A 27,617-nucleotide genomic window follows, 5' to 3' on the forward strand; every position below is an offset into this window, starting at 1 on the left:
CGTTTCCATATGTCCTGAGCAGAGAGAGCGCTTGGGGGGATGAAAGCAGGAAGACGTGACTTAGGGAGGTGGTTAGCCAGAGGGCTGAGCTGCCCCACGCAGCCATGAGGAGTCTGTCCTGGGACGCGTCTGTGCCGGGCGGGGCGCCCCGGGTGGCTGCGCTCCACTCCAAGCACACGTGGGCACAAACCTGCCCGGGCACACCTTTGATGTCCCGGGACTTCCGCTGGTCTTACAGCTGTCCTCTGACCTGTGCCTGGGCTGCTGCCGAGCCTGCTGCCTGGACCCAGCTCCTCTCCTGTCCTCTTGTGAAGAGTCATCCTGTCCCCCTCCAGGGTTTGGGGGTCTGGCGTGTGCCGCTGCCCCAGCGGGGCCCCTGAGACCATGTGTTGTCTCTCTAGCACGGTCCTGGCGGAGGAGAAGCTGCAGCACGAAGAGCGCCTACGGATGGAGTCCAGACGGCAGGTCGCGGTGTCCTGGGACTCCGGCGGGTCCGACGAAGCGCCACCCAAGGTAGTGGAGGCCCCGCCCCGGCCGGCACCCCTCCCCCTGGGGCTTCTGGTTCTGGGCATGATGGGCCAGCTCCAACTCTGGGTTCTTGTGTGCCCCTCTGCTGGAACCCTCTGTGTACTGTTTTCCCACTTTGCACTTCAGCTGTGGGCTGTTTTAGACCCAGAGTGATTGGACTCCGTTGATATGATCTTAAAATGCTCCTCCTGGTCTCTGGTCCCCTCCCTCCCCTCCCCCACAGCGGCAGGCTGAGCCCGGGGGACTGAGCCTGAGGCAGCTTTTCCTTTGTTGGTTATCAGGGATCTCCCTAAGGTCAAGTCAAGGTTAAAATAGGAGGACCAGAACTAGGCCATGACTGCTTTCCATTTTGCTTTGTTTCAAAATGAGTCAGATCCCACCTGACCCTGTTCTTTTGCATTTGCTTTGGTTTTTGTTAGAGCCTCTTCCTTGCCTGCGGCTGCGGGCGGGGGTGTTGGTGTGGGAGCCGGCAGCATCCTCAGGCCTTGCCTGCTGGCTCCCTTCACACCTGCCTCTGTTCCTCCGCCCACTGCCCGTCACTCTGTGCCAGGGTTTGCATGGAGCCGGCCCTCCACCCGTCCTTAGACGAAGAATTCTTTACGCACCTTTCGCTTCCGAGGGCATGGCATTTTCTCACACAGGCTGAGAAATTGCCATGGGTAATGCAGCTCAGAGCATTTTCTGGGAAGTAAATAGATAGTGGGCTTTTTTGCGATTAATAATTTCTTGCTATTTTTGATACATGATTGCGTAAAATACATTAAGACTCTTTGACAATTCTTTACTTCACTTTCCTTTTGAAAATGTTCCAAAATGTCAGTCCAAAGTGCCCTTTGGATGTTCCACCTGTGGTTTTCATTGCGGTGCCTGCGAGCTTCTCCTTTCTCGGTCAGCGTTCCGCATTGTGTGACGGTGAGTTTGTCCCACTCACGTGAGGACAGGGGACTGCCACCGTTTTTCAGACTTTCAGGGGGAGGGTTCCATAGTCCAGCCTCCTCGACAAAGGGGAGACCCCAGGCCGGGAAGGGCCCCCAGGCCACGTCACCCATCCGCTGGGCATCGCTTTGAGTGAGTTAGTGATGGAGCCATGGTCACGAGAAGTCCCTCCTCATCCGCAGAACGGCTGTGAGCCCCCCGCCCAGCTCCTGAGGCGCACCCCCCCCCCCGCGTGCACACGTGCTGGCTTCAGCAGCTGTGCGGGGGGCGGGGTGGGGCTCCAAGCTCCCCTCGGGCTCTGTCCCACCAGCCACGCTCTCCTCCTCTGAGAAAAGGGGGCTCTGCTCTCCCCGTGGGGGCACCCTCGGCCCTTTGTTCAGTCTCAGCGGTGGGCACCAAGCCCTGCAGACCCCAGCCCACAGCGAGGCAGGGCCTTCTCCATCCCGACACCCCTCCATGTGCCAGCTGCTGGGCTTTCCGCAGCTTCCGTCCCCCTGAGCTCTGGAAGCCGCAGCGTGAGGTTCATGGGGGGAGGTGCGTAGGCTGTTCTTGTTTTGTTTCAGAGCAGACAGGGGAGTGCTGCTTACCTTTGTAAATGTCCCACTTTTTTTTTTGAGGTATTTTCAAAGCATGTGTTTTAGATTCTTTTCTATAATGGGAGATTGTTCTGCCCTACAGGGTCAGAACCCGTGTCAGCCAGCTGAGCCCCCTGCCTGTTCCAGTCATTAAAGTTCAAAGGGAACTGATGCCCCTTCGTTTGTGAGGGCTGTGGCCGGTGTCACCCGCGCAGACAGTTGACAAGTCCAGTTACCGTGAGCCCCAAAGAAGAAAATGTTCGTTCCCTGACCCTTCGAGACAGAGCTCAGCAGAGCTGGACGGAAGTTGTAGCAGCTAGAGCGCCGTCACCGCGGTCCATATGCCGGTGCTGGGGGGGGACCGGCAGGCGGGCTGCGAACTCCTCGCCCTCGGGGCCCGGCCTGCGCTCGCTTCTGACTCTGCATCAGGGTCCGTCCTGCCGTCCCGGCCACGGCGCTGAGGTGGAAGCGCACCTGTGTGTCCAGGGTGGCCGGCGGCCATCCCCTCTGTGGCGAGGTGGGCCTTCTCCCTGTCCGCCTCCACTGCCTGCGGGCAGTGCGGCTCTGATGCGACACCTGCGGTCCATGTAGGCTCTCCGCCTTTGGTGGGGACGTTTGCGTGCTGAGTAAAGTTTGTAGTGTAGCCTGGTTTGTCTTTTAAAGGGGAGTCTTTTCTTCTCACCCACTTAAGATTCTAAATTAAGAGCTTAATCACAATTACTTTTTGGCGAAAACGTAATAACCTCGGAGCTGATTATTAAAAATAGGTGACTGGTCTTGTCACCAGTTTTTCCGCACAAGTAACTCGCAGACCTGTGCCCGAGAAGAGCCCAGGGCAGGCAGCATTCCCTTTGGGGCTCGCTCGCTCCTGCAGGTGGTCTTGCAGGTCCCCACAGAGCCTCGGGGTGAAAACACCTCCAGAGGGCAGTTTCTGCAGTGTCACCACTGGGGCTGGGGGCCAGGGGCACCCTGAGGTCAAAGCCCCTTTCAGAGGGGCTTTGAACATGTTAAGAAGCCCTTGGCCTTGTGGGCTACTGACATCTGCAGCCATGTGGCAGGTGTGGCGGTGGAGGAAGTGCTGTCACCTGGACACACAGATCGGGCAGCTACACAGACTTCACTGGCCGCTCAAGCCCCACCCTCACACAGGGAGGGAAAGAGGCCAGTCTGCCTGAGTGACCTCGATGAAAGAAGCAGGAAGTCCACGCACGGCCCTGTGCCGCACCCAGACACCATGGCATGTCTAGGGAAGGCACTGGGGGCGGCCGGGCTATGGCCGGAAGACCAGTGTCACTGTAGAGCAGAGCTGGCAGCTGTGCCGTGGTGGTTCACAGCTGCCTATTGGGTAGAGGCTTTCTCAAACAAGAAAGAGACAAGGAAGGCTGTCTCATCAAGGAGAACAGCTGGTAGTGTTTGTTGCCAGTAATCAAATATGCACTTTCAACCCAAAATTTGAATTTTGAAAAGCTTATATCCATCACCTTGATAGTTTTCCAATTCTTGGACTTTTCTGTTGAGCTCAGGGTGATAGTCACAAGTGTGGTGGTTTTTCACACCGTACACTGAAATGTGTCAGCACTGGAAAGATCACCATTTCCAGATGAAGAATGCAAGGTGTCAGCCAGTTGCGCGGCTGAAAGGTCCGTTCACAGTCCAGGAGAGAGTGGGGCGTCCATAGAAGGGATAACCGTGCGGTTTCTGATTCCACATGGCAAGTCAGCTTTCAGAAACTGCCACTGCTGAGCTTGGCTGTGTTACCACAAAGCAGTGTCCGCAGCTATGCCAAGAAACCATTAAGTTGCCCCCCTTTCCACCTGCACAGCTGTGAGTGGCTAGATCGCTGTGCTCCGTGCAGGAGCCCAGCCCCGCAGCCGGGGGCAGAGCCAGCGTGAGAGCATGCCAGGGTGGCAAAGGCCGGACCCTCACCGGCTTCTCTTCTCTTTTTTTCTTTTTGAAAACAATAGTGTTTTTTAAAGCACATGACTAGTTTGTTATTTTTCGGTGTCTGATTTAATTTCTAATATGAGTGTTGGTAGGTATATTCCAGATAAAAGCTCTTGGGATCCTTGGTAATGTTCGAGAATGTAATGCGATCCTGAAAATAAACATTTGAGAGTAGCTGTCTCGGGCCCAGCACCCCATTTATATAAAACAAAATTGATAATGTCCCATTTCCTAACCCGAAACACAGGTATAATTCAACGATGTGATGACTTCACAATGCACCTTCGCCAGGGGCCTGCTAATGACACAACAGAGGTCAAAGTCACTGGGGTAACACCGTGCGCCCACCTGCATAATGTGTGCGGGTGCAAGGGTCCTGAGGGGCGTGAACACAGCCAGGGCCGTGCTCCTGCGTGTGGCCTCACTGTGGTGTGACAGCCACACACCCAGCCCCACAGCCACCACGGGGTGTCGTCTCCGGGATCTCAGTGATGTGATTTTCTAGAATGACGAAAAATGGTGAAGTTCGGATGAAGCACAGTGAAATTGTCCGTCGTGTGCACAGCAGTTGCTATTCCGGAATGCTCAGTGTCTGATACACTACGTAATGCGCTGTGTTCACATGTCAAACGAAGTTGGCCCTAGGTTCCGCCTCCAGGACTTGGTGGTGGCAGTTCCCATGTGCGGCTCAGAGAGGCATGCAGCAGTGCCAAGGTCCTGCCTGCCTGCCACCCCGCGTGCTGCCTTCCTGGCTGGAAGCCCCCTCTCAGATGCCCAAGGGCCACCAGGAGCACCGCCATCCGCGGAGGACCACTGGCCTGGGATGCCCCTGTTTTCCCTCCCCTCTCCTCTGGCCGGAGGGCACCAACAAACCCCCTCCACAGCCCAGTGTGCTCGGCATGTTCACGCCCGTCTCTGTCTTTGCGGAGAGGTGCAGTGGCCCTGCAAAACTGCAGCACTCGGGAGCAGGCGACACTGCGATGCCTCCCTGGAAGCCATTCTCGGGAAGCCCTGGCCTGTGTTAGTTCTCTCTTACCACGACAGCCCTGTGCCCAGACCTGTGCTGCACTTGGGGCTAACTTTTGTGCGTATTGTGGGGAAGGCGTCCGACTTCATTTTTTCACGTGTGGGTATTTGATTGCCCAGCATCGTTGGTGGGAAAGACGGTTTCTAACCCCACTGAAATGTCTTGGTACCCTTCAGCATTCTTTCCAACTAGCTCTTTTAGAGAGAGATCATTTTCTGTTATTTTCAGTAAAATGTAGATTTACCACGATAATCGGAATGCTCCTTCAGGTGACGCCCTGTCGATCTCTCCGCAGCCCAGCAGGCCTGGCTATCCGAGCCCGCGGTCCAGCGAAGGCTTCTACCCGAGCCCGCAGCACACGGCACAGACCAACCATTACCAGGTACGCTGGTCCTTCCACACGGCCGGGGTGGGGAGGCATGCTGTGTGTGTGCGCGTGCTGGTGTGCTTGTGAGCACGGCAGGAAGCTAGGAGGAAGCTAGGAGGCAGTCAGCCTGGTGAGGTGTAAGGGAGCGTGGGGCCAACACCTGCGTGCGGAGGAAAGCAGCTGGGAGAGTGTCCCATGGTCCCCGGCTCTCAGGCCTGCGCTCTTCCTCCTGCTCTGGTCCAGTGCAGGACGCAGTGGGCACATACTCCGCAGCGGGGATGTGCAGTGGGTCAGTGCCCCTGGAAGCCAAGAAAACGGTTCAGAAGTACCTCGAAGCCAGACTAGACGCTGCAGGGACGAGCGTAGGTGTCAGCCTGACAGATGGTGACCCTGCAGCGTGGAAACGGTAGTGCCTAAGAGAGCAGGGCCAGATCCAGGCCAGTGACCGTCCGGCCCTGTTCCTGAGGGCGGGCATCAGCTTCCTGAGGCACAGGACGTCAGAGCCCGGCGGGGGCTGAGCAGGAGCCACGCACCAGCCTCACTGAGAGAGAGCATGGCAGCACAGAAGGCGAAAGCCCTGGGTCCCCGCAGGCCTGGCGGGGCCTCACCCTGGGGTGGGTGCTGTGCATGGCCCTTTCTTGTCCCGGGGCTCTGGGGCTGGTGGTTCGTGGTATCTGAAGTGCCTAGAACAGGGTGGAGAGAGGAGCTCAGTGAACCAATTGCAGCACTCACTCCGCATATCCTGTGAGTGGGGTCAACTGCAGGACACTGCCTGGGGGGACACCACGTTCCTTTTCAGCCCAAAGTGCGCTTGGGGTCTTGTCCTGGGCTGCAGTTCCGCAGGAAGCTGCTTTGGATCGCTTGAAATCTCTTTGTGGTGAAAATTCCTAAAAGTTCTTTGGCAGTAATATGTCTTTTCTGACCAAATATAGAAGTGGTGTAGCATTTTATGTTTAGCAGAATTTTTTATTATTAAGTATTTCCATTCCAGTAAACTGTGAGAAGAACTCTTTGCCACTCTTTGTGGCAGTTTATTGACTCCTGTGTTGTCAGGGCGGAGCTTTGGCCTAAATCAGTGCCTGGAGACCTCCTGGTCACACAGCCTCTGCTGCAGGGTGTGTGGCTCTGCCTGGCTGCTCTGCATCTCATTAAAGACTGATGGCCAGCTAGGCCCTCCGTACCTGCCCAGTGCGTCCTGGGAACAGGCGCGGGGGTCCGGCTCCGTCTCCCCTCCCCAGGGCCGGGGCTGCATAGAGAAAGGCCTTGTGGGTACCTCTGCCGGGTGCTTTCCTCCACGTCCAAGTGCCTGGCTCCTGTCTGGCTTTGTCATCACTGTTAGCTCTTGGGGATAGACCTCTCTCCCACCAGCCATCACTCCTCTGGGGGCCGACGTTTGGGGGGTTATCTGGGAGGCTGGACAGGGCGGGGTTCCAGAGCAGCGTGGGATGCCGCCGCGTGTGTGGTCTCCTGCTGCTTTCACCCCTGGCATGTGGTAAGTGTGAGGCTCCACAGTGGGCGACCTCCGTCCAGGGCACGTGTGTGTTAGTGTCTAACGCAGCTCCTGAGGAGAATCCCCACGGACCACCCGCATTTCTGGGCTCGCCCCCTGCCTCCTCCGTCTTCAAGCCCGCACTCAGTGCTGGCTCTCTCTGATGGGCCTTCAGTAGTCACGTCTCCCCCCGCCCCTCCTGCTCCCCTCTTGCACTTTATGAGGGACCTTGTGGTCATGTCGGGTCCACTCAGGTAGTCCAGGGTCATCTCCCATGTCAGGATTCCTCATTTAGACTCCGTCTGTGAGGTCCCTTTGCCATGTCAGGTGCCACAGTCACAAGTGCCAGGGGCATGTGACCATCGTTGGGGCCATTACGTCTCTGTCATCTTAGTCACCTCCCTCCATGGGGAAAGCAGAGCTGTGCAGAACCTGCCGTAGCAGATCGTGACCTGGCGCTCACCTGTCCGCAGGTCTCTGGCTACCCTGGCTCGCATGGCGTCCCACCCATGGCTGGAAGCATGTACCCAGGGCAGGCGTCTCTGCTGGACCAGACAGACTCCTGGAATCACAGACCGCAGGAGACCCCTATGTGGCAGCCCGGCGTGGAGGTAAACTGGGTGTCGCTGGGCTTCAGTGTGTTTACTGACCAGGCCCAAGGTACCGGTGTCTCTCAGTCCTGCGCTTGATGTTGATGCTTGATGTTGATGCTTGATGTTGATGCTTGATGTTGATGCTTGATGTTGATGCTTGATGTTGATGGCCCAATTCTCACATCAGGGTTCTCCACTCAAGTGCTTCCTGGTTCTGTGAACCTTTTTTGTTGAGTCGGTCAAAAAGCTCACTTGGGTTTTTTTGTAAGATGGCTCTAGTAGCATTTACAGTGTCTTTAACTTTATCCAAAACAATTTTATTAGATTATATTGTGACAGCCATCATATCAGAGAGCATTTAGAAAACATAAAAACTAGTGAATTTTTGTGTAGCCATGTTAATATTGAAGACGGAAGGGGATACACAACATTTTCAGCATATCATGCTTTATTATTTCAAGGAAGGTAAAAACACAACTGAAATGCAGGAAAGGTCTGTGCAGTGTGTGGGGAAGCTGCTGTGACTGATCGAACGTGTCAAAAGTAGTTGCGAAGTTTCGTGCTGGCGGTTTCTCACTGGACAATGCTCCACTGACGGGTAGACCAGTTGAAGCTGATAGTGATCAAATCGCTGTATTAGTTGAGAACGATCCATGTTAAACCACGTGGGAGGTAGCCAACATACTCAAAATATCATTCTTGGTGAGAAGGAAAACTGTGTCTCATTTTTATGGAAAAGACCATACGGACTTTTTGGCCAATGCAGTACTGAAGGAGGCAGAGACACGGCCATCACTGGCCCACCCACCGGAAAGGGGACCCTAGCCGCACTAGAACTGGCATGGACCCGAGGTGGCGACAGGGACAGGAAGCGGAGCCTCCTGTCAGCTCCACTGTATCCGTCTCTCATGTGGGTCCTCCTGTTACCTGGTTCACCTCCACCTTGTGTCCACTGTTTACTAGGCCTGAGGACACTTCTGCACATGTGTCAGACCTGCCCGTGGAGGTGAGTGGAGAGATTGCATACTTTGTGAAGGTGCCTGGCACCTGCTGCCTCGCAGCCTCCAGCAAAGGTGCTCCCAGAGGCAGTGTAAGCAGCTCTGTTTCTGTGCCAGATGGCGCCATTTTTTGCAAAGGCAGAGAAAAGGGAGAGCATCACAAGTAGGCCTGAGAGCAGCTGTGCCGTTGCTCCCTCAGGACTCCGCCGTGCGGGACCTGCGAGGGATCGGGCAGGCGTTGCCGGCACACCTGATGGAGGAGCGGCTGATCCGACAGCAGCAGGAGATGGAGGAAGACCAGCGCTGGCTGGAGAAAGAGGAGAGGTTTCTGGTAATCGCGGCTGGGAAACTCTCTTCCACCCTTGGGCCCTGCTGCAGTCTGTCGCAACGGTCACCCTTTCCGAAGCAAGGGAGCTGGTTGTGGATCTGGTTCCAACACCTTGCAGTTCTGGGGGAAGGGCTGCTCTTGAACTTACTTTTCAGGATGTGTCCGAGGTGTCCCTGGTGGCTCGGGGCTCGTGGGCTCGGAGGTTTGAGCATTTCTGTGTCACTGCCGTCACTCCCACGTCAGGGCGTAGCTTGTGGCCAGGTCCCAGGGCTGGCCTTCCAGTGGGCCTCTCACCCTACACTGAGAGGCCAGCCCCCGCCCCCGTGTGTGGGGTTGGGGCTGGGATGTATCTTTCTCAGCAACTTGTGTTGGTGCCCCTCAGAAGTCCTCTGGGGACAGAGAGGAAGTGGTGAGACAGAGCAGTCTCTGTTGTCACTTGACCCAAGCCCTTTGGAGTCCTGGCCCCACTGCCACGCACTTCTGTGCCCTTGGCCTCAGCGCCCCACCCTCACAGCCAGTTCAGTCTTCCCGAAGCCGCCAGCAAAGGGGCATGACTGAGCAGAGGCTGGTCTCACACTGCTTCCACAAAACCTGGAGTGGGCAGCTTTCCCGGGGGTCTGAAGCGGCCACTCGGGCTTGGACTCAGTAGGCGCTCCTCCAGGCCGAGGGGCCAGATGCCAGTGCGGGCAGACATGGCCCCGATCCTGACCACCAAGCGTGTCTGGGCCCCGGAGCATCCAGCAGCATGTGGTGTCACTGACTGCAGCTTCAGACTATGTTCTGCGGAATTCACCAGCAGGGGGTTCCGATTTTACTCTCTGCATGTGGCTACGTTTTTCACACTCTGGTTTAGAATCACACAATGCCCCTGCCCACTGGTTTCTTTGGGGAAGGCCAGGGCCTCACACCTGAGGCGGGAGCTCTCTCTCACCTTTTGTTTGTTCAGGCCTGCAAACCCCACACTCCATGCTCAGCTAACTGCCAGACAGGTCCAGTGCACACTTACTTGGTGCACGCCCTTGTCCCAGTTCAACAGTTAAGGGGATACCTAGCATTACTGCCTGCCAATGGCCGTCCTGTGTGTTTCTCACATGGAATCATTCAGCCTTCACAACCACCCAGCGTCCCTGGTCTGAAACTCGGGGGGCTCTGTAGGCTTCAGAACCCCATGTCTTTATTTCGGAGAGTTAGTGCAGCACGGCGCGCGTGCCGCGTGCCGCGTGAAGTTTCAGCAGCGTCGCAGGCGCTGAAAGCGCTTGGGTTCTAATGGCAGCACGCACACACTCACGTTAGCACGCACGCAGGCAAGTCTCGCTTCAAGTTCAGGTTTGCTTCAAGTGTAAAAAAGTGAAGTAAAAATCACGCTTCAGGGCTTTTCAGATTTTGGAAACCAGTGTAACAGAACGTGAACCGCTCCCTTTATTGACCTCATTTTAGAGATGCGGAAGTAGGTCCCCCAGCCCGGGTGGCAGGCAGATCTGGAAGTCAGCCTGGCCACCCTGCCCCAGGTCTGTGGCCCTGACCGCCCGCCCACCCACCACTGTGCCGCCAGGTCTGCCTCCAGTAATGCTCATTGTGATTGATGGGCATTGTGAGTGCCAGGGTGCTAAACCAGGCAATTCAGCCAAGGCTTGTCTTGAATGATAAGGCAAGTTTCAAAAAAATGGTTGCTGTGTACTGAGTGAATCATTTGGATGTCACGTCGATTCTAAGAATACCACTGCCCTACGTTTTCAACGTCTGGTCCAGAAAGCCTGTTTTCCACATCGACCTGTGTTCCAAAGAGCAAGTGTTCCAACCCCTGTGAACTGTGTGCGATCGCATTTGAACAAAGGGTGCCTCTGAGCATGTAGAAGCAGTGCTGTGACAAGGTGTGACTGAGGTCTGCTGGGGCCTGGGGGTTGGGAGATGGCGAGTCCAGGTAATGTTGGAGCCAAGTCTTCAAGACAAAGTGCAATTTGCCAGGCAGACAGGCTCCGGAAAGAGATTCCAGGCTGCGGGCATGGCGGGCATGATGGCGGGGTCAGGGCACTGTTCTCAGAGCCAGAGCTTCCCGGTGGGGGAGTGATGGCACGTGTTCGAGGTGCAAGGCTCCAGGCTGCCTTCGTCCTGCGGGCTGCTCCATGCGCCGGGGTTTTCTTTTCACTGAGATTGTGTGTGAGCAGGAGACTGCCCAGAGGTGCGTGTGCAGTGGGGTGGGTTTTGATCAGTGCAGAAGCCCACGGAACTTACACCCCACGCACAGAACATTTCGGTCACTCCACACAGCTTCCAGATTACGTCCCCAGTCCACCTAGGAAGTTGCATAAAGCTCCCCGTCGGCAGGAAGCCACGTGGTGTGCCCTCCTCAGTGCCCCCGTCTCCTGGCTCAGAGGAGGGCCCCCCTGGAGTTGTCCCGACCTCCGTTCCCCCCTAGTCGCATTGACCGTGTCACTGAGTATGCGTCTTACCTCCCCTGCCTCGCAGTTCCCCCCAGTTGTGCAGAGCTTCCTGTCACTGGCAGACCTGGGTCCTCCGCATGGGCCTTTGTGTCATGTGCTTCTGTGTGTGCGCATGCGGTCAGTGTTCAGGGACTTGCCTTGCATTTTCCAGGATTTGTCACATGAGGTCTTTCTGCGTGATTTCCTTGGATTTTCCGACGGTGCAGTTTCACTCCATCAGCGTTTTCCGTCTCTACGTCCGTATCAGTTAGCACCTCGTACTTCTCTCCTGAAGCAGCTCTGGCCAACTTTTGTACTTAACAGGTCCTTGCCTGCTTTTCCTGCTTTTGGTTTTAAAGATGTTGTCTATGATGGTTTTCTCTGTTAGTGTAACCTGGTATAATGTTGCCTGCACGTTTTAAATATATTGCACTTTCTTTTTTTAAAGAGAACTTTACAGGGTTTCACACAAGTGTTTTACTTGGGTTTACACTCATCCTGCCTCCCAGCAATAAGTCCGTACTTAGTCCTGATTGGTCATTCTTTCCAGACCGTGGTTGATGTGTGTAATGTTTCGTCGGCATTTAGAGTTGACGTTTGTCAGTGAGAATGATTTGTTCATGGGCTTCAGGGTCAGCACAGCACTGGTTTCTTAGCAGGGGTCGCGTGGTTGATGCCCCCTCTGATTTGGGCCCTCGTTTAGGTGGGTGTTGTGGGTGGAGGAGGGCTTGGAGCTGCTGCCGGTGTGAGGACTGGGTGTGAGCTGTAGCCTCCCTGCCCCTTTGTCCAGCTGCAGCCATAGCGACAGTTCTAGAACACCAGTCCAGTCCCATCCTCCAGAGCCACTCTCTGACTTAGGGTCTGCCAGGGCTACACAGGATGACCAGCCCAGCCTTCGTCCCAGCCCCTCCTTTCTTCCTGTGCTCCCTGGTCAGCCCCAGACTATGACCGAGAGGACTGAGCACAGGAGGGGGGAGGGCCAGCATCCAGGCCCTCGGGGAGGGCTGCGCTGCTGAAGGAAAGAGGGCCGGCCCCAGAAGATCTGGGGAAGAACGTTCTGGGGAGAGGGCAGCCAAGTGCAAGGTCCCGGGGCGAGCTACGGAAGAGTCAAGTGCTTCTGAGGATTGTAAGACAGCCATTAGGGGCCAGAGTGCAGCGAATGCTGGGGACAGACCACACAGAGGCCATGGCAGGTGGGGGAGGGTGGGGTGGCCAGGGGCGTGGAGGTGGCGGCCTGCACCTGGCTATCAGGGAGCCTCCCCTCCGACTCTCCTTTGTAAGAGCGCTATGCAGAAGAGCTTGGACTTTGGAAAATTAAAAATCCTCATTGTCGTCACTCTATATAAATTATTTTATCTCCTTATGATCTGATTTCTTAGTCTGTGAAACAGTACGATGCCTGCGCACAGTGCAGGCGGTGCCCTTCTCGTAGTGCTGGGTGGAGGCCACGGTTGGGCCGCGGTTGGAGCCCCGCCCCACTTCTCCAGGGGGCTTTCATCTCTCGCCTGTGTCTGAGCTCCCTCACTGCAGGGAGCTGCACTGGGGAGGATCTGGGACCCTCAGGCACATGGCTTCATGTGACACCAAGCCCCACAGACAGTCCTGACCAAAGGCTACGGAACGGACAGAACGAGAGCTCAGCCACTGCCACGGGGATTCTGCAGGAGCCATGAAGGGGTTGCTCAGGAGCCGAGGTCCTTCCATTGGGTTTACTCGTTATGAAGAAGCCTTCGTTCACTCCTCTTAGTAGTTAGCCGACAGGCCGTGGCTGTGTCCGGGTACCACGGGTCCCCTGCAGGCAGAACCTGCTGCCTTCCCAAGTGGCTGCCTTCAGGCCAGGGCGCCGGTCCAGCCGGCGGGGCGGGGCGGGGCGGGCTCTGGTGCAGTCCAGGCTGCCATGGCCTGCAACTCTGGTGCAACGGAACAGACATCACTCCCTAGGAAAGGGACATTCTCAAAAATACAGACAGCGTGCCAGCCAGGCTTTTTATTATGAACTTCCAACAGACTTGAAGCTGATATTTTGAGTTGCTCTAGAAATTTCTGCTCTGTCTCCTCATGGCCTGGTAACAGGTCGTTCCCAACCTGCCCTGGTGCTCGAGCTGGGTAGGGCAGGGGCAGTGCTGCCCCTCATTGACATGCGCTCTGCTGCCTGGAAAAGGGGGTCAGGTTCAACTTGAAAATTAATTCTTAGGTCGCTTTCTCAGCTGTATTTCCCAGACCTTGTCTGGTGGATAAGGATCAGCAGTGGTTTATCGAGCCTTCCGTTTTTCGGACTTCAGTGACTGCATGGCTGCTGTCGCTAACAGTCGCGCTGCCTCTCACTGAGGCCTGTGGTGAGCCAGGCCCCTGTGTCTGTCTGTCTGTTAGCATGCAGCCTTCGAGTGGCAGCCCCTGCCAGGTCACACAGCTGGGACCCACAGCACCTGAGCCTGGTGGGGGGCTGCTCCCTCCTCCTGTCCCCAGGCAGCTCGCACCCCCTGGAAGAGGGCTCATCCCCAGGCTGCGTGCCGGCGGCCCTGGGCGGGACCTGTCTATTCCAAGCCCTTTCTTTCCTATTGGGCGCAACTTACAGTAACTTTGTCACTTATTTTTATTACTGTGCGCACAACAGTTCCCTGACGTGACACTGTGCTAAAGACAGGACTTGAGATGCCAAATGAGAAAGGCCTGTCTCTACATAAAGCCTGCTTTGTGTCCGAGGCGGAAATGAGTGCTTGGGCTGTTTTCCCTCTCCCAGCACCCAGAGACAGCCCATCCACAGCCGCTCTGCTTCCAGGCCGGGCCGTGTCCCCTGCGTTTCTTCCTTATGCAGCATGAGAAGAGAGACCGAGGTGGACCTGCAGGTCACTGTGTCCCAGCATCTCAAACAGTGCCGTGGGCAGAGTAGGGAGAGAGACGTGGTCGCACCCACTCATGGGAGCTTGTCCACAGCAGCTTCCTCATGGCCCCAGGAGCTGGCCATAGCCCACTTGCCCCTGACAGCAGAATGGACACCGTTCCTATAGTGGGCGCTGCCTAGCACCCATGTGAACAGATGGTGGCAACACAGCACAGGGACGAGGGCCACACACAAGGGCACACGTTGTAGTCCATTTATGTGGAGTTCACACGGTCATCGTGGGGCCTGGGCTCAGGGCAGCGGTCCCTCAGGCACGGTGGAGGCAAGGGTCAGCTGGGCGGGGTCTGCAGGTGCCTACTGGCTTGTTTTGACCTGGGTCGTATGCTAGGCAGGCTCACACATGTATGAAAACAGGTTGAGCTTTCCACTGGCCTTTGCACATTTTGCTGTGCACATCATACCTAAATAGAGAGGTGTGAGGGGGAGGCAGTCAGAGAGCCCCGGACACGCCTGTGATCCTCCTGTATGAGTCCGCAACTCCAGACGGCCTCGCTTTGTCCCAGCTGACCTGTGTCTGGAGCTAGAGCATTCTGCATGGGAAGACAGGGCCGTTCAGCCTCACCCAGCAGCACCAGTCACGGCAGAACCTCCTCTTTCTGGTGGGCTGTCTGACTGTCGTCCTCCATTCCGGCAGCTGTCGGCGCTGTGCGGGCAAGGCTCAGACGTCCCCACTCTGGGACCAGGGGACTTCCTGTGACAGGCCTTTCTCAGGCCTGTTTTACAGTGTAACTGAGGGAGTTGCTGTGCCTAAAGGAATGAAAGTAAGTCATTTCATACGATGCACAGGGGAAGGGAAATAGGTAACTCACGTGGATACGCAAAGCACAGCCCGTTACTCTAAGCAAGCAATGAGCCGGCGTTGCTTTCACTGAAGTAAAAAGTAAACAAAACGCCCCAGCAGGTAGTGGAGCTCACTCACTGGCCGAGCACTGGTCGTGCACACACCGTGTTGCCTCAGGTGGCCGGTTCTGCCTTTCTGCGAGCCAGGGGCCCGGCTGGGAGGCTCCAGGCTGCCTGCGCTCTGACTGATGCACTCCTTCCGCGCCACGCTGTGCCAGGCCCCGGGGAGGCCGTGTCCTGGGTGAGGAGGTGGGTGTGGGGCAAGGACGGTCCGTGCGCAGGGAGTTCTGCAGGGCGTCTTTTCCACCCCGTCCATCCATCCTTGCTGCTGCGGTCACGGAGGTCTGGTGGGAGCAGGCCGCCCTGGCCTCTGTCCTCAGGGGCTGAGCGCTCCATGAGAAGAAACAGTATTCTACTGTGTGAGGCGGTGGGGTGGGGGCGCACACCACAGCCTGCCGCGGTTTGTGCTTTGAGTCAGCCGGGGGTGCTGGGAGAGGAGATGTGTGCCCTGACTGGTCCTGCTGCGGCCGCGGGCACTGGGCGGCTTCTCCCCAGAATTTTCCAGGCGTCAGAACCCTGTGACTGGGTCCTGGGGAGATGGTCCGAGGTGTGGTGAGATGGGTGCGCAGGGGCGTCCTCCACCACCCAGACGCCCAACAGACGGTAGGCGTGTTTGTTGTGTGTGGCTCTGGGTGTGGCAGTGACTTAGTGACGTTAATGCAGGTCCTCCACACGAGCAGGCCGGGGCAGTGGGTCCCGTCACTGCCCCACTCACAGCTGGCGGAGCTGGGGCCCAGCGAGCTGGCTCTGGTTGGAACAGCATCGTGCTGCGGCGAGTTCTTCCCCAATTCCCGCTGCGTGTCGTCTCAGGAAGGCTGGGTGTTCCACGGTGTGGTCTCACTCTTGCACTCGCGCATGTTCAAATGAAGAGCGAGGCGAGGCGCAGAGGCTCGTTCTCCCCTCACCCAACTAGCACCTTGGCCGTGTCCTGGGAGCCCGCCCCTGGGGGCGTGCCCAGATGGGTCAGGCGGCAGGACGCTTCTGCCTCAGCAGGGAGCTGTCAGTGCGTGATCATCGGGCTTCTGGGGGCCAGGGACCCTGAGGAGGGGTGGCCACTGTGCGTGGGCAGTGCCATCCCCATGATGGGCAGCCCAGGGGGCCCTGGGCGGCACAGACCTGCCTTCTTTACTCCGCAGAACTGGTGAAATTCACGTACTCTTACCTCTGTTCCATCCAGGTTTCTCTGTCAGGTTTCTGTATTCTGGATGCTTTGTGGGGGGATCTGGTACCTGGATCACGGCTGCTTCGGCCGGGCGGCCAGGTACGGGCAGCCGTCCGCTGCTGGGATGGGGTCCCCTCGGTGAGGAGGAGCCTCACCAGCAGCTGGCCAGAGAGGTGTGGAGGGGGGCTCCCGGTCCTGCTTACTGAGCGTGTGGGCTTCGCTGGGGTTATCACCTCTGGATGCTGAGAGTTTTTCTGAAACTGGGACCTTTCAGCTCTTCTTAATCAGAGGGCAGTTGTGCTACAAAATAGGGAGAGGAGGAACGTCGTAACCGAGACTGACACCACTGGGTTTTGTTTCCACTTCAGAAACCTGACGTACGGCTCTCCCGAGGCAGCATGGACCGGGAGGACGGCAGTCTCCAGGGCCCGGTGAGCAGTGCCAAGTTCTCGCCGGACGCGGACGTGGTTGCGTGTCTGCTGTGCTGTCGTGGTGCTGGCGAGCGCGCCCTCCATCTGGGGGGGGGTGCCATTTCAGCCCCCGCTGCGTTCCAGCTGGACACAGAGGGTTCCCACCCCAGCACCAGGGCCGTCTTCTCTGTGTGAGCTGAACTCTGCCCTGAAGAAGTGTGCACACAAACAACCCTCGATGCACTCGGGTCGAATCTGTACATTCTCACACTTCCTGCGTGAATAAGTGTACATCTTACTTATTCCTGAAAGTCTTACCGCGGAAACTTCTATAACCCTACTTACTGCACGATTGTACATGTTTCCTCGGGAGGACTTTTTTCTTTCTGTGTGTTGTCAGGGGAAATGCCTGATGTTCTCTTTAAAAAGCTAGTTCAGGTTAATCCGAATACACGGAAAACCTGCGAGAGCTCTTTGACACGTACAGAGGCCCCAGTGAGAAGGGCCTCACTCCTGCCGGGGAGCAGGCGTGTAGAGATGCATGTCCACCCTCGGAAGGCTTCTGGCGGGGGGCCGGCCACTGGTTTAGTGCAGGTGCACGTGTGTGTGTACGTGATCCTGTTGTTACCTAGCTCCATGAGGCGTGTGGGGCGGGGCTCTGCCAGCAGGTCTCCCGAGCAGGGACACCCTGCGGCCCCTGTGGTCTGGCCCCTGGGAGACGTGTCCATGGGCCAGCGTGCCAGTGCGCTCCACAGGCAGGCGGGGACCTGAGCTCACGAGCACCAGGTGTGCACCATCAGCGTCGCCACACACACCTCCTTCCTTCCATGTGACGAGCAGGCTGTCCCAGATGGTGGGGGAGGAGGGATGAGCCTCAGCCCGACTGGAAGCCCTCGTCCCGGGACCACTGCTGAGATCATGGCTGACAGGGGTGTGCGCTGGAAAAGGATCACGCTGTGTGTTCTGGTGGGGGCGGGGAGCGGGCACCTGGTAGCATGTGGAAGCGCATGGAAGGAGTGAGTAACTGAGTGGATTGCACCAGGTGAAAGGGTGACTCAGAACCACAGCGTGAAACTGAAACCGATGACACAGGAAGGGTCCACTCCATGACCTCTGGCATCTGCTGCGTGCCAGGCCTGGGCAACAGTGAGGTGCTCAGTGCTCTTGGAGGAGGGGCCCCCACTGTGGGGCGCGGAGCCAAGGACGTCCCTCCAGGCGCCTCCTGAGTCTTGCAGGGCTGTCAGCAGCCCAGTCGAGGCAGCATGGTTGCCACCCACACCCACCACAAGTGAGTCACCTGAGGCCTGTGGCACACGCACCCAGAGCCGCCAGCCACAGTGCCCGATGCGCCCTCCTCCCTTGAGGTGTGTGGGGCAGGTGGTGGTTGTTCCTCGCTAGGGGCTGAGCCACACCGTGACCATGTCTCATTTTTTCTCTTCTGTCCTCTGCTAAGAGAGCTCCCTGGTTCTGCCCACTTCTGAAGCTCTCCAACATTATGCTTTTGAAAGTGAAAATGTGCCTCAGTTTTCGGGAGAAAGCAGTGGGCTATGAATCGGTCTGAGCTAGTTAATGAACACTGATGACTCACTGGTGGACACTTGACCCCATGCGTTTGCATAAAGAGTGAAAACTGTTTAGATTTTCAAAATGACGCACAGGTTGTTTACTGTGTCACAACCACCTTGTATGAATTAGGTAAGTGCCGTCAGCCTCAGTTTACACACGGGAAAACCGAAGCCCCAAGGCGGCTGCAACCCACGCACTCGCCCCGTCAGACCCCTCGGAAGCAGGGCCCTTCCAGGGCACCGCTGTGGAGTTGCCTGCCTAGCACAGCACCTTGTACAGACACTGCTGAATGAATCCAGAGCGTTCCAGCCAGTGGAACTTTACTGTTACCCGAGTATCAGCCAGAAAATCTTCTGTGTTTCAAACCGTTAAAAACGTGCATTGTAGGGCCTGGGCCAGTCAGCTCAGCACAGCCACGTCTGCTTTGACAGTCTGGGCCGGGCTCCCCGCCGTCCTGCCCTTGGCCCTGCTCTGTGGCTGCGCCTGCCCCCAGGGTTTGCCACCCTCAGCTGGGCCACCTGGGGCTTCTGTTCCAGGTTCCTTCTCAGCCCCCCCCCCCCCGGGTCTGCTCAGAGGTCACCTTCCTGAAAGGCCTGACCTTTCCACTTGAAACCGCACTTTCGGGTTGCCCCCTCTCCATCTTCACTGGACGCAGCCTGCCCACAGCCATGCAACGCGTCATTGTTCACCGCTCATTGCGCCCCTCCATCGCCGCATGCCGGCAGTGTGGGCTGCTGTGTGCCAGGGGCAGGGCCGGGGCTAGTAACACAGCCAGGCAGCCACAGGTGAACTGTGTGCGGCACCACAGCTGGCTGGTGAGCACGCCACACTCTGCACACCTGCCGGCACAGAGGGTTTCATGCCTCTGAGGTCAGGACTGTTGACCAGTGGCGGCAGCAGCAGCACGGTGGCCACGCCGGGTGGGGGCAGTTTGTGTTGTGGGCCACCTCAAAGACAGGGCCTCGAGAACAGGCGTTCCTTGAAATGTGTGTGTGTATATGTATACATAAACCAGCTTACTATTTAAAAATAAGCAGGAAAGTCTCTTTTTTTCCCCCAAGTAGAATGAGCTCCAAAAATACTTTTCATTGAACTAGCCTAGGGAAGGGTGTGTACGTGTGATCTTGGGCAGCCGGCCTGCACTGGCTGGGCTGGGTGGAACTGTCGTCTTCTCCTGTCTTGGGCGGGAGTGCAGGGCTAACCCTTCGCTTCTTGGATATGCACGGGCATGGGTGGAGGGCAGGCAGGGCCCTGCCGGACAAGCCAAGTGCTAACTGAACTTCTGTTCCCACAGGCTGGAAACCAGCACATCTATCAGCCTGTAGGAAAACCAGGTAAACGAAGAGAAAAACTGTATTGAAGAAGCTTGTGTAACTTGGAGGGAGCAGGTTTTATTTTTTAAAGATTTTATTTATTTATTTTTAGAGAGGAAGGGAGGGAAAAAGAGAGGGAGAGAACCATCGATGTGTGGTTGCCTCTCGAGCACCCCCTACTGGGGTCCTGGCCCGCAACCCAGGCATGTGCCCTGACTGGGAATCCAGCTGACGACCCTTTGGTTGGCAGGCTGGTGCTCAGTCCACTGAGCCGCACCCGCCAGGGCAGGAGCAGGTTTCAGTGTGTGAGTTTCTTAGCTATGGAACACCACAGGGCGGTTTGGGTGTTGAACACGGCTCCCTCCACAAGCCCAGCAAGTATGGTGTTTCCCGAGTCCAGCTGATGCCGTGGCGGCTGGCCAGTGGACTCACTGTGGAAGACACTGGGGCGCCTCGGCAGCAGCTGCCTCCCCGCCACGAGGGTCTGCTGGGCCAGCGGGAACCGTGCTTTTGTTCGGGTAGGGGTTCACTTGCTCTGTGGGAAGGTGCCTCACTTAATGAGACTTGTTCCCTTTTCCAGATCCTGCAGCTCCGCCTAAGAAGCCCCCACGCCCTGGAGCCCCCGGCCACCTGGGCAGCCTCGCCAGCCTCAGCAGCCCCGGGGACAGCTACAACGAGGGCATCAAGGTGGGCACAGGGCCTGTCTGTGAGGCACGGGTGGGGCTGTGGGCGGGGCCGTGGGTGGCATCACAGTGGGCTGCAGGCTCGGCTCGGTCTGGCTCCACACCCCTCTGAGAGTGGAGGGCAAGCCTTCCTGAAAGTCTTTCCCATTTTTTCCCACACGACAGATTCCAGGGCCTCAGGCAGCTCCTGACTGTCTGGGTACATCTTCATCTTACCAGGCGGAATATTCCTTTGGGATAAACTCCTGGGCTGGCCTCTGTGGGGAAGTGAGGCCTTCCGGTCTGTCAGGGTGGCCATGTGGAGATGTCCATCGCTCTCCACGCAGGGCTAGCGCTGTGTCCGCGAAAGCAGCCTGCTGTGCGGAGCTACCCGCAGATGGCCGGGAGCTTCTCTGGGCTCTGAATGTCCGCTTGCCTGCCTGGGGTCCTGACCCTCCGTCCCCACGAGCCCCTTGGAGTGCTGGGCTCCCCGGGACTATGGTGGGGTGCCTGTTGCCCTTGGGACACAGTTCAAGGGCAGCGGCCTCCACGTTCACTCTGCTTCTCAGGCCTGACGCGTGTCTTGTGTCCCATTACCTCTGCGGTCAGCGCGGGCTGCTGGCTCAGTGGCAGCATTTTTCTCAGTGGTGCCTGCGGCGCCCTCACAGACTTGGGGCCCCCTGTGGCTGCCACTGCCTGAGCTCTGGGCCTGTACTGGGTTCTGAGCCCTCACTTGAACTCGTGGTACTGGCTGCGTTGCTCTTTCTCCCACTTGTCCCACGAGGCGGCAGGGTTCACAGAGGTTAAAGGGCTGTCCAGGGTCCTGCCCGCCAGGAGCTGCAGCCCTGTGGAACGTGTGGGAACGTGTGCGTGCACGCGCCCCGGTCCCTCTCACGCTCACGGGGTAGAAGCAGGCTCCCTGCCATCCCGGGGAGGGAGAGTGCTGGGGGAGAGAACATGTCATCCCTCCAGCCGAAGTGCGGTCGGCCCTCAGCCTGGGCCGCCTCCCCGGGACCCTGCAGGCCCCGCACCAGGTAGTCCCAGGAGGAGCAAAGTAGGACACGGCCCTTCCTAATGTGGGCTCTTGACAGAAATTAAAGGAAGCAGGGCGGAGTTAGGTCGATGGTCTCCTTCAATTTCATAAGCCACAGGGGCACGCGTTTAGAATGGCTTGTGTTACAGTGAAAAGCCAAGGTTAGAAGTAGAGCCGGTGCCAGCCTAGAGCTGTGACCAGTGCTCGTTTTCCCAGTGGGACTAGCGTGGGTAGTGGGACTGGCAAGTTCCCTCAGTACAGGGTGTGAAGCAGGCAATGTCTTCGTGGAGTCGGACGCTTACCGAGATGTATGCAGTGAAGGTTTTTAATCATCAGTAGGTGTGAAGCGTATGTCTCCATTTATTACCCATCTTTGGTTCAGTTGTCAGATCGGCCTAGGACACTACTCCATCACCTAGGTAGGTGTGAAGGGACTCATCCAAATAGCCTTTAGCCAGAGACCAGTCTCAGCTTCTCCTTGGTGACTTTCCATCTTGGTTGCCAGTTATCTGAGGCTGTGAGTGTCGCCCAGTTCAGTGGGCGGGACCGGCTGCATCTCTGTGGGTTTATCCTTGGTGCCTGCCAGGGTCTCCATGGGGTCAAGAAATAGGTAGAGTTCAGAAAATAGGAAACTGGTAACAGATGTCTGTCCAAACTAAGTTGGTGCATTGGGAGTGTTCCTGCGAAGGGGCCCCAGTGGCACCGTGCCAGTGCCATAGCAAGAGGAGCTAAGGGGAGGTGCAGAAGCACAGCCGCCGGGAGCACTCCCCACCCCCATGGGGTCTGGAGCCAGGAGACTGCTGCTCTGGGAGCCCCTTCACAGCGGGACACGGCACTGGTGCAGACGGCACAGCTCCAAGTGACCCCCCGGCCCCATGCCCCCACGCAGCACAGGGTGGGAGTGCGCCGTGGCCTCGAGGGTTCTCAGAACCCTCACACCTGAGGGCTCCCGCTTTTGGACAGCACACCCCACTGCCTCCTGCTCCCTTTGCCTCTCATGCCACAGCGTACAGCCTTGCTTCAGACTATAGAGAAAACCCAGTAAATCAGACTCGTAAGTTTAAAGAACAGAACCAAACCTTAAGAATTGCTTCAAAGGAAGAGTGGCTGTTTTTGTTTTTAAAATGAGCTCCTAGGGTCTTTAAGCCCGGCCAGACTCGGAGCGGAGACTTGGAGCGGACTACAGTGGCGCCACCTGTCTCCAAGGGTGCTGGGCCAGGGTCCTCCGAGTCCCCCAGAGGTCCCTTCGGTGGCTCTCGGTCACAGCATGCCCCCCCCTTCCTGTCGGAAGACCCCTACTTCTTTGATTCTCGCACTGCTGCCAGATTGCCATTCTCGGGCTTTGCATGCTGTTTTCCGCATTTATTTCATGAAAACAGGCGTGGTGCGTGGCAGAGCTGCCCCTGGCGCACCGGCAGCCACGCCCCGCTCTGACGTGGTGTGCTGGGAGCCGGCCACAGTTGTGCCTGTGTGTTCTGCTCATTTTTTTTTTTTTTTTACGGAGGTTTTGTCTGCTGCCTTTATTAATATTGTTTTTCTTTTTTCCCTCTCTCTGGTAATTTCTTTAACCTTTCCTCACCTTCCGTTCGACAATAGCCATGGAGGGTAAGCACTTTGTGTCTGTGTGTCTGTCCAGCTCTGTCTCACACCCAGCGCTCTGCATGTGACTGGTCCAGAAAATCGGGGGGGGGAGCCTGGGAGGGCGCAGGTGTTCAGTTCATCACTAAAAACCGTGTTGGTAGCTGTCAGAGAGTGAGGCGGGACTGTCTCTGCAGGATGGAACTGTTCCTGCCCTTTTCCGTCTCATGCCCAGGTGGGGACACCCGAGTTCCAGGCTCCTTGGGCAGAGACGGCCCACGGGCTCAGGAATAGGCACCCGGCACTCCAACCTGAGCCCAGGCTGCAGATTCCTGTAGGCACGTGGCTGTGCACTGAGTTAAATCTTCCGGAAGGACTTGGGCTGAGGCCTGGGGGGGCCAGTGTAATGTTTAAACACTGTTGACCACTTCCCAGAGGCCCTTGTGTAGCTCAGCACCCAGCTTACCTTGGATAACGTCTGGCAATGTCTCTGTGCCTGGCGCTGGGTGGCCGTGTTCGCCTCTGTCCCTTCCTCTGCGGGAGCTGAGGCCATTCCCCAGGAAGCGCGGCGCTGGGCTGGGATGGCACCACCCTGCCGCCCCCTGAGCAGCAGCCTGAGCACAGGTGGTGTCCGCGGGATGACACAGAGCTCCTGTGCCATCCTCTGTGATCGTGCGGAGCAGCTTTCCAGTAGTGGCAGGGGCGGCCAGGCTCAGCCGGACAGTTTACACGGCAGGAACCAGACCAAGCGGGCAGTCTCCATGCAGCACGCCCGGCCCACAGCCGGCTTCTCTGAAATGCTCCACGAGGCGTGGGACCCAGATTCGTTCTCCGTGGTGAATGGCTCTGGCACATCGAATCAGTTCTCCCAGAGGGTCTGCGGCTGTTTAGTGTGTGTGTGTGATTCAGTCTCACTTCCTTTAACTGAGCTCAAAGTTAGAAAAATGATGGCCTCGTGTGTGTCACTTGGAGGAGTCACGTCATGTCATCCTCAAAGTGAACTCTACCCCACACAAATGAGAAAATCAGTTCTGTGATCTGCTTTGATCTCTTTTAAAGACCCTCCCTAACTGCATCGTGGTGATAGGCCGCCACCTGCTGGACAGTAGAAAGATAACAGCTTCTGTGTTGGCAGCTTCAGCCCCAGGAAATCAGCCCCCCGCCCACTGCCAACCTGGACCGGTCCAATGACAGGGTGTACGAGAACGTGACGGGCCTGGTGAAGGCCGTCATTGAGATGTCCAGTAAAATCCAGCCCGCCCCGCCCGAGGAATATGTCCCCATGGTGAAGGTACGTGTCACCGTCCCCACAGAATGACGCCCTTGCGTGGAGGTCGCAGCCCCTGGGTGGGACTGTGCTGTGTCACAACCACCTTCACACGCAGGGCTGCTCCTGACTGAGGCTTGGGGCGCTGTCCTGGGTTAGCAGTCGGGTCAGGACGGCTGCACAGTGTGGTGGCATCTGCGTGCCGCTCGGTGCGTGCAGCGTGGTCCCGCACAGGCTTGCGCTGCGGCAGCCGCAACACCTCTCTGCCCTCCTCCTGGGCCACAGAAGCTACCTGGGTGCGACCACTCCAGGCGGCACCGTGAGGACAGGAGTGTCAGGTTCTGGGCATATGGTCTGACCTCTGCTGCACTGGCAGGTGGGCAGGCCCACCCCGGTAGGGCTGGCAGGTGGTTGGTGTAGGGTGGGTGGAACTGCCAGGTGGCAAGGAGAACGGGGCTTCTGCAGCCTTTTTTCACGTGTGTGCCCCGCACCCTGTTCCCCGGGGCGGATGGGCCCTGGCACCAGGAGCTGAGCCTTCTGGGGGAAATTGCCTCGTGCCTTGAAAGGCCAGGCTTAGTGCCGAGGAAAGGAAATAGACATGCTCCTTAGAACGGTAGAGAGGAGTGCACAATTACACCTGGAGGGGAAGCGCAGTGCTGCGCGTGACTCCTGTGCTGCCTGACACATGCGGTCCTGTCCCCTAGGACGTCGGCCTGGCCCTGCGGACACTGCTGGCCACTGTGGACGACACCATCCCCGGCCTGCCAGCCAGCACTCACCGAGAGGTAGGGCACGGCCCCTGCTCGGGGACCCCGGGGTGGGGACACGGGGTGGGTCCACTCCGACGCAGTGTGCACGAGGCTAGAGGTGGCCCCTCACTGTGCGCTGAGATGCCGAGGGCTACGCAGAAGTCTCATGGGAAGGTCGCTGGAAGTGGCCCTCCTGACTCCTCTCTCCCTGCAGATCGAGATGGCGCAGAAGCTGCTGAACTCGGACCTGGGTGAGCTCATCAGCAAGATGAAGCTGGCCCAGCAGTACGTGCTGACCAGCCTGCAGCAGGAGTACAAGAAACAGATGCTCACTGCTGCCCATGCACTGGCGGTGGACGCCAAGAACTTGCTGGACGTCATTGACCAGGCGCGGCTGAAGATGCTGGGCCAGACGAGACCCCACTGAGCCCTCAGGAGCCCAGCGCACTCCCCTCGCCATTCCTCTGTGTCCACCAGCAGCCAGCGACGCCCGTCCCGTCGCCAGCACCGACCACGCCCACTCTCTGACTGACAGCTGGTTGAAAATCTCTCATATAAGTTTAACCACGTTTTGATTTGGGTTCATTTTTCCTTTTGTTTTTGAATCAGTGTTCAGAAAGCCCAGGATCCAAAATGTGGTGTTTTTCTGAGAATGAAAATCGTACGTGAGAAGCTTTTAGGGTCACGAAGGAGTCTGTGCGCTCTGTGTCCTTGGACGCGGCCGGGACTCGTGGGCAGCGGAGAGGACGGTGGGAGCATCCGGGAAGCCAGGGGCCGGGGGTGTTCCTGTCGCCGCGGAACAGCATGTGGACTGGAGTCTGCTGCGTGGGAACCTGCTCCGGTTGCACTTTGCTGACACCATTTGGCAAAGAAAGAACGTAAAAGCTCTGTTTGGAGGACCTGAGTCATTTCAGAAAAAGGACGACAGCCCTCTCGTCTTCCCTGCCTTTCCCCTTTCTGCGGGTCTGCGGGGCGTTCTGTGGGGCAAACACTAGAACTTCTCTCCGCCAGAACAACGTGCCAGTTTTTGTAGCAATGTTCTTTGGGAGCAGAAACGCTCTGTGCCAGCGCACCTCCGGACTGCACTGAGAAGAGGTTCTGAACCCACCCCCGTTTCCATTTTTATATAATTTATACAGAAAGATTAAAGCCATGTTGACTGTTTTATAGCCACTGGAGTTCACTAACCGTCATTGTGTCCGTCTTCCCAGGAGAGGGTCCGCACACCGGAGCGGCGGGCTTTCTCTGCCGCCTAGCACCCGCCCGTTCTGGTCGGCACTCTGGAGAACAGCGCCCTCCCGTTGGTCTGTTGGGGGATATAAGTTATTCTCAGGAAGAATATAATGAACTGTACAGTTACTTTGACCTATTAAAAAGGTGTTGCCAGTAAAGGTCTCGGTGTAATATCCTTTCCTTTGGTTCTTTTCCTTCAAACCATGTAAACTTTTTCAGGTGACTTGGCAGATAAAAGAGCCCACAGGAAAGCTCTCAATAATGATCCATTTCTGTTCTTTCTTTGCCTTCCAGACAAGCGAAGGTTATCACCACAGAAAGACGGCCCATCATAAGTCACCCTGTTCGCCCCACCTTCTCAATAAGTGCAGACATCAAGGTAGGCGCTCTGTCACCGTGAAGGATCCCCTTGGCAGTCCTGGAGTCTCCACGCCATCCCAGCGTCAGGACCCCACTCCTCTGGGGTCCACTCGGGAAGGGAGTGGTCTGCAGGGGTCCCCCGGAGCTGCCCTGGCCACGGAGTGGAGCTGCTAGAGCCAGGCGCTCAGCAGGGCCAGGCCGGGACCAGGGCTCCGGTGGGGGTTTCCTGTGTGCACATGTTCCTCCTGGGCTTCCGTGACACTGACTTCTTCTGACAGGGGTCAAGGGACGGTCACCCTTGTGAGCTGCTTTTCGCTGGTGTCCCTCAGTGTCCGAGTCTGTTCCCCCCTCCTCGGGGTGTGGGGAAGTGCTCCCCCGACATGCCAAGGGCTCAGCTGTGGGGCCACCCTGCGTACATGGGGTGTCTAGCAGCGTCCCTTGCCTCCGCCCGCTAGAAGCCAGGTGTCCTCTTCCCTCTCTGCTGTCACGACCAAACCCGTCCGACATTGCCCAAGTGTGACCCACAGCTGCAGGGACGGTCACCCAAAGTCAGTGCCCTTGCCCCTGATCTTCCCCTCAGCACGAAGTACTGCAGGGAAGGCTCGCACGCCCTGTGAGTCCAAGAGAAAGGAGCTCCTTCGTCATGAGAACGTGGAGGTCGGGCCAGTGGTGGTGTGTGGGCACGGGAGCTGGAGGACAGGAAGTGGCTGCCAGGGGCCGCTGCCCATGGGGTGTGAGCCAGTGGCCTGGGGTCTTGGTGCTGTTGGGGGACTGCACCTCATCCTGCCGCTGAGAGCTGCCGAGTGAGGCCGACCCTACTTGCCGAGCACCCTGGACCCTGGCCGCCTCTGGACCCCCCCGGCCGGTGTGCCACTGGGTAGGAGGAGAACGCCCCTCAGACTCTAGCCCGGTGCTCTCGGCGATGATTCGGTGAAGCCCAGTGGCAGTGTTTGCTGGGGTGAGCATGTGTTTCAGGGCGATACCGGCGGAAAGCCAGCTTGAACTTTCGCAGTCTCTCTCATGTTGAATGGGCATTGAGACAGTAAATTCCCGCTTTGTCAGATTAGTTCAAGAAGTGCTCAGTTTTTATCAACCCTCCTAGTTTCATCTTATCAAATGCTTAGCATGAGCCGCCCAGCAGCAAAAAGGAAATGCAACGTGTGAGCTGCCAGAGCAGCGAGCACCTTTCAGTCCCCAAGAAGAGCCAGTCGTCCTGTGGGACAAGTGAATGGAATTGTTTGAGTTGACATTTGATCCTCATCTAATTAACCTCAAAG

The 27,617-nt window shown here is 57.4% G+C and overlaps 1 protein-coding gene across 11 annotated transcripts in view; it reads left to right on the forward strand.

Annotated features, from left to right (window-relative positions):
* PTK2 (protein tyrosine kinase 2) overlaps nt 1-26,138 on the forward strand; it is a 154,672-nt gene extending 128,534 nt beyond the window's left edge. For 10 of the 11 annotated variants that reach the window (XM_053930016.1, XM_053930017.1, XM_053930014.1 and 7 more), the window contains 10 exons: nt 402-513; nt 5,306-5,392; nt 7,340-7,477; nt 8,657-8,788; nt 16,538-16,600; nt 19,440-19,479; nt 20,039-20,145; nt 23,867-24,022; nt 24,703-24,783; nt 24,962-26,138. In XM_053930016.1, coding sequence (XP_053785991.1) covers nt 402-513; nt 5,306-5,392; nt 7,340-7,477; nt 8,657-8,788; nt 16,538-16,600; nt 19,440-19,479; nt 20,039-20,145; nt 23,867-24,022; nt 24,703-24,783; nt 24,962-25,174 — 1,129 coding nt within the window. In that variant the 3' untranslated portion in view covers nt 25,175-26,138. Of the gene's footprint in view, nt 1-401; nt 514-5,305; nt 5,393-7,339; nt 7,478-8,656; nt 8,789-16,537; nt 16,601-19,439; nt 19,480-20,038; nt 20,146-23,790; nt 24,023-24,702; nt 24,784-24,961 lie in introns of those variants that run through there. The other variant, XR_008427515.2, reaches the window with a different exon arrangement.
* The last annotated feature ends 1,479 nt before the right edge of the window (nt 26,139-27,617 follow it).

Source organism: Desmodus rotundus, chromosome 8 (genome assembly GCF_022682495.2).
Source record: "Desmodus rotundus isolate HL8 chromosome 8, HLdesRot8A.1, whole genome shotgun sequence".
Classification (NCBI taxonomy): domain Eukaryota; kingdom Metazoa; phylum Chordata; class Mammalia; order Chiroptera; family Phyllostomidae; genus Desmodus; species Desmodus rotundus.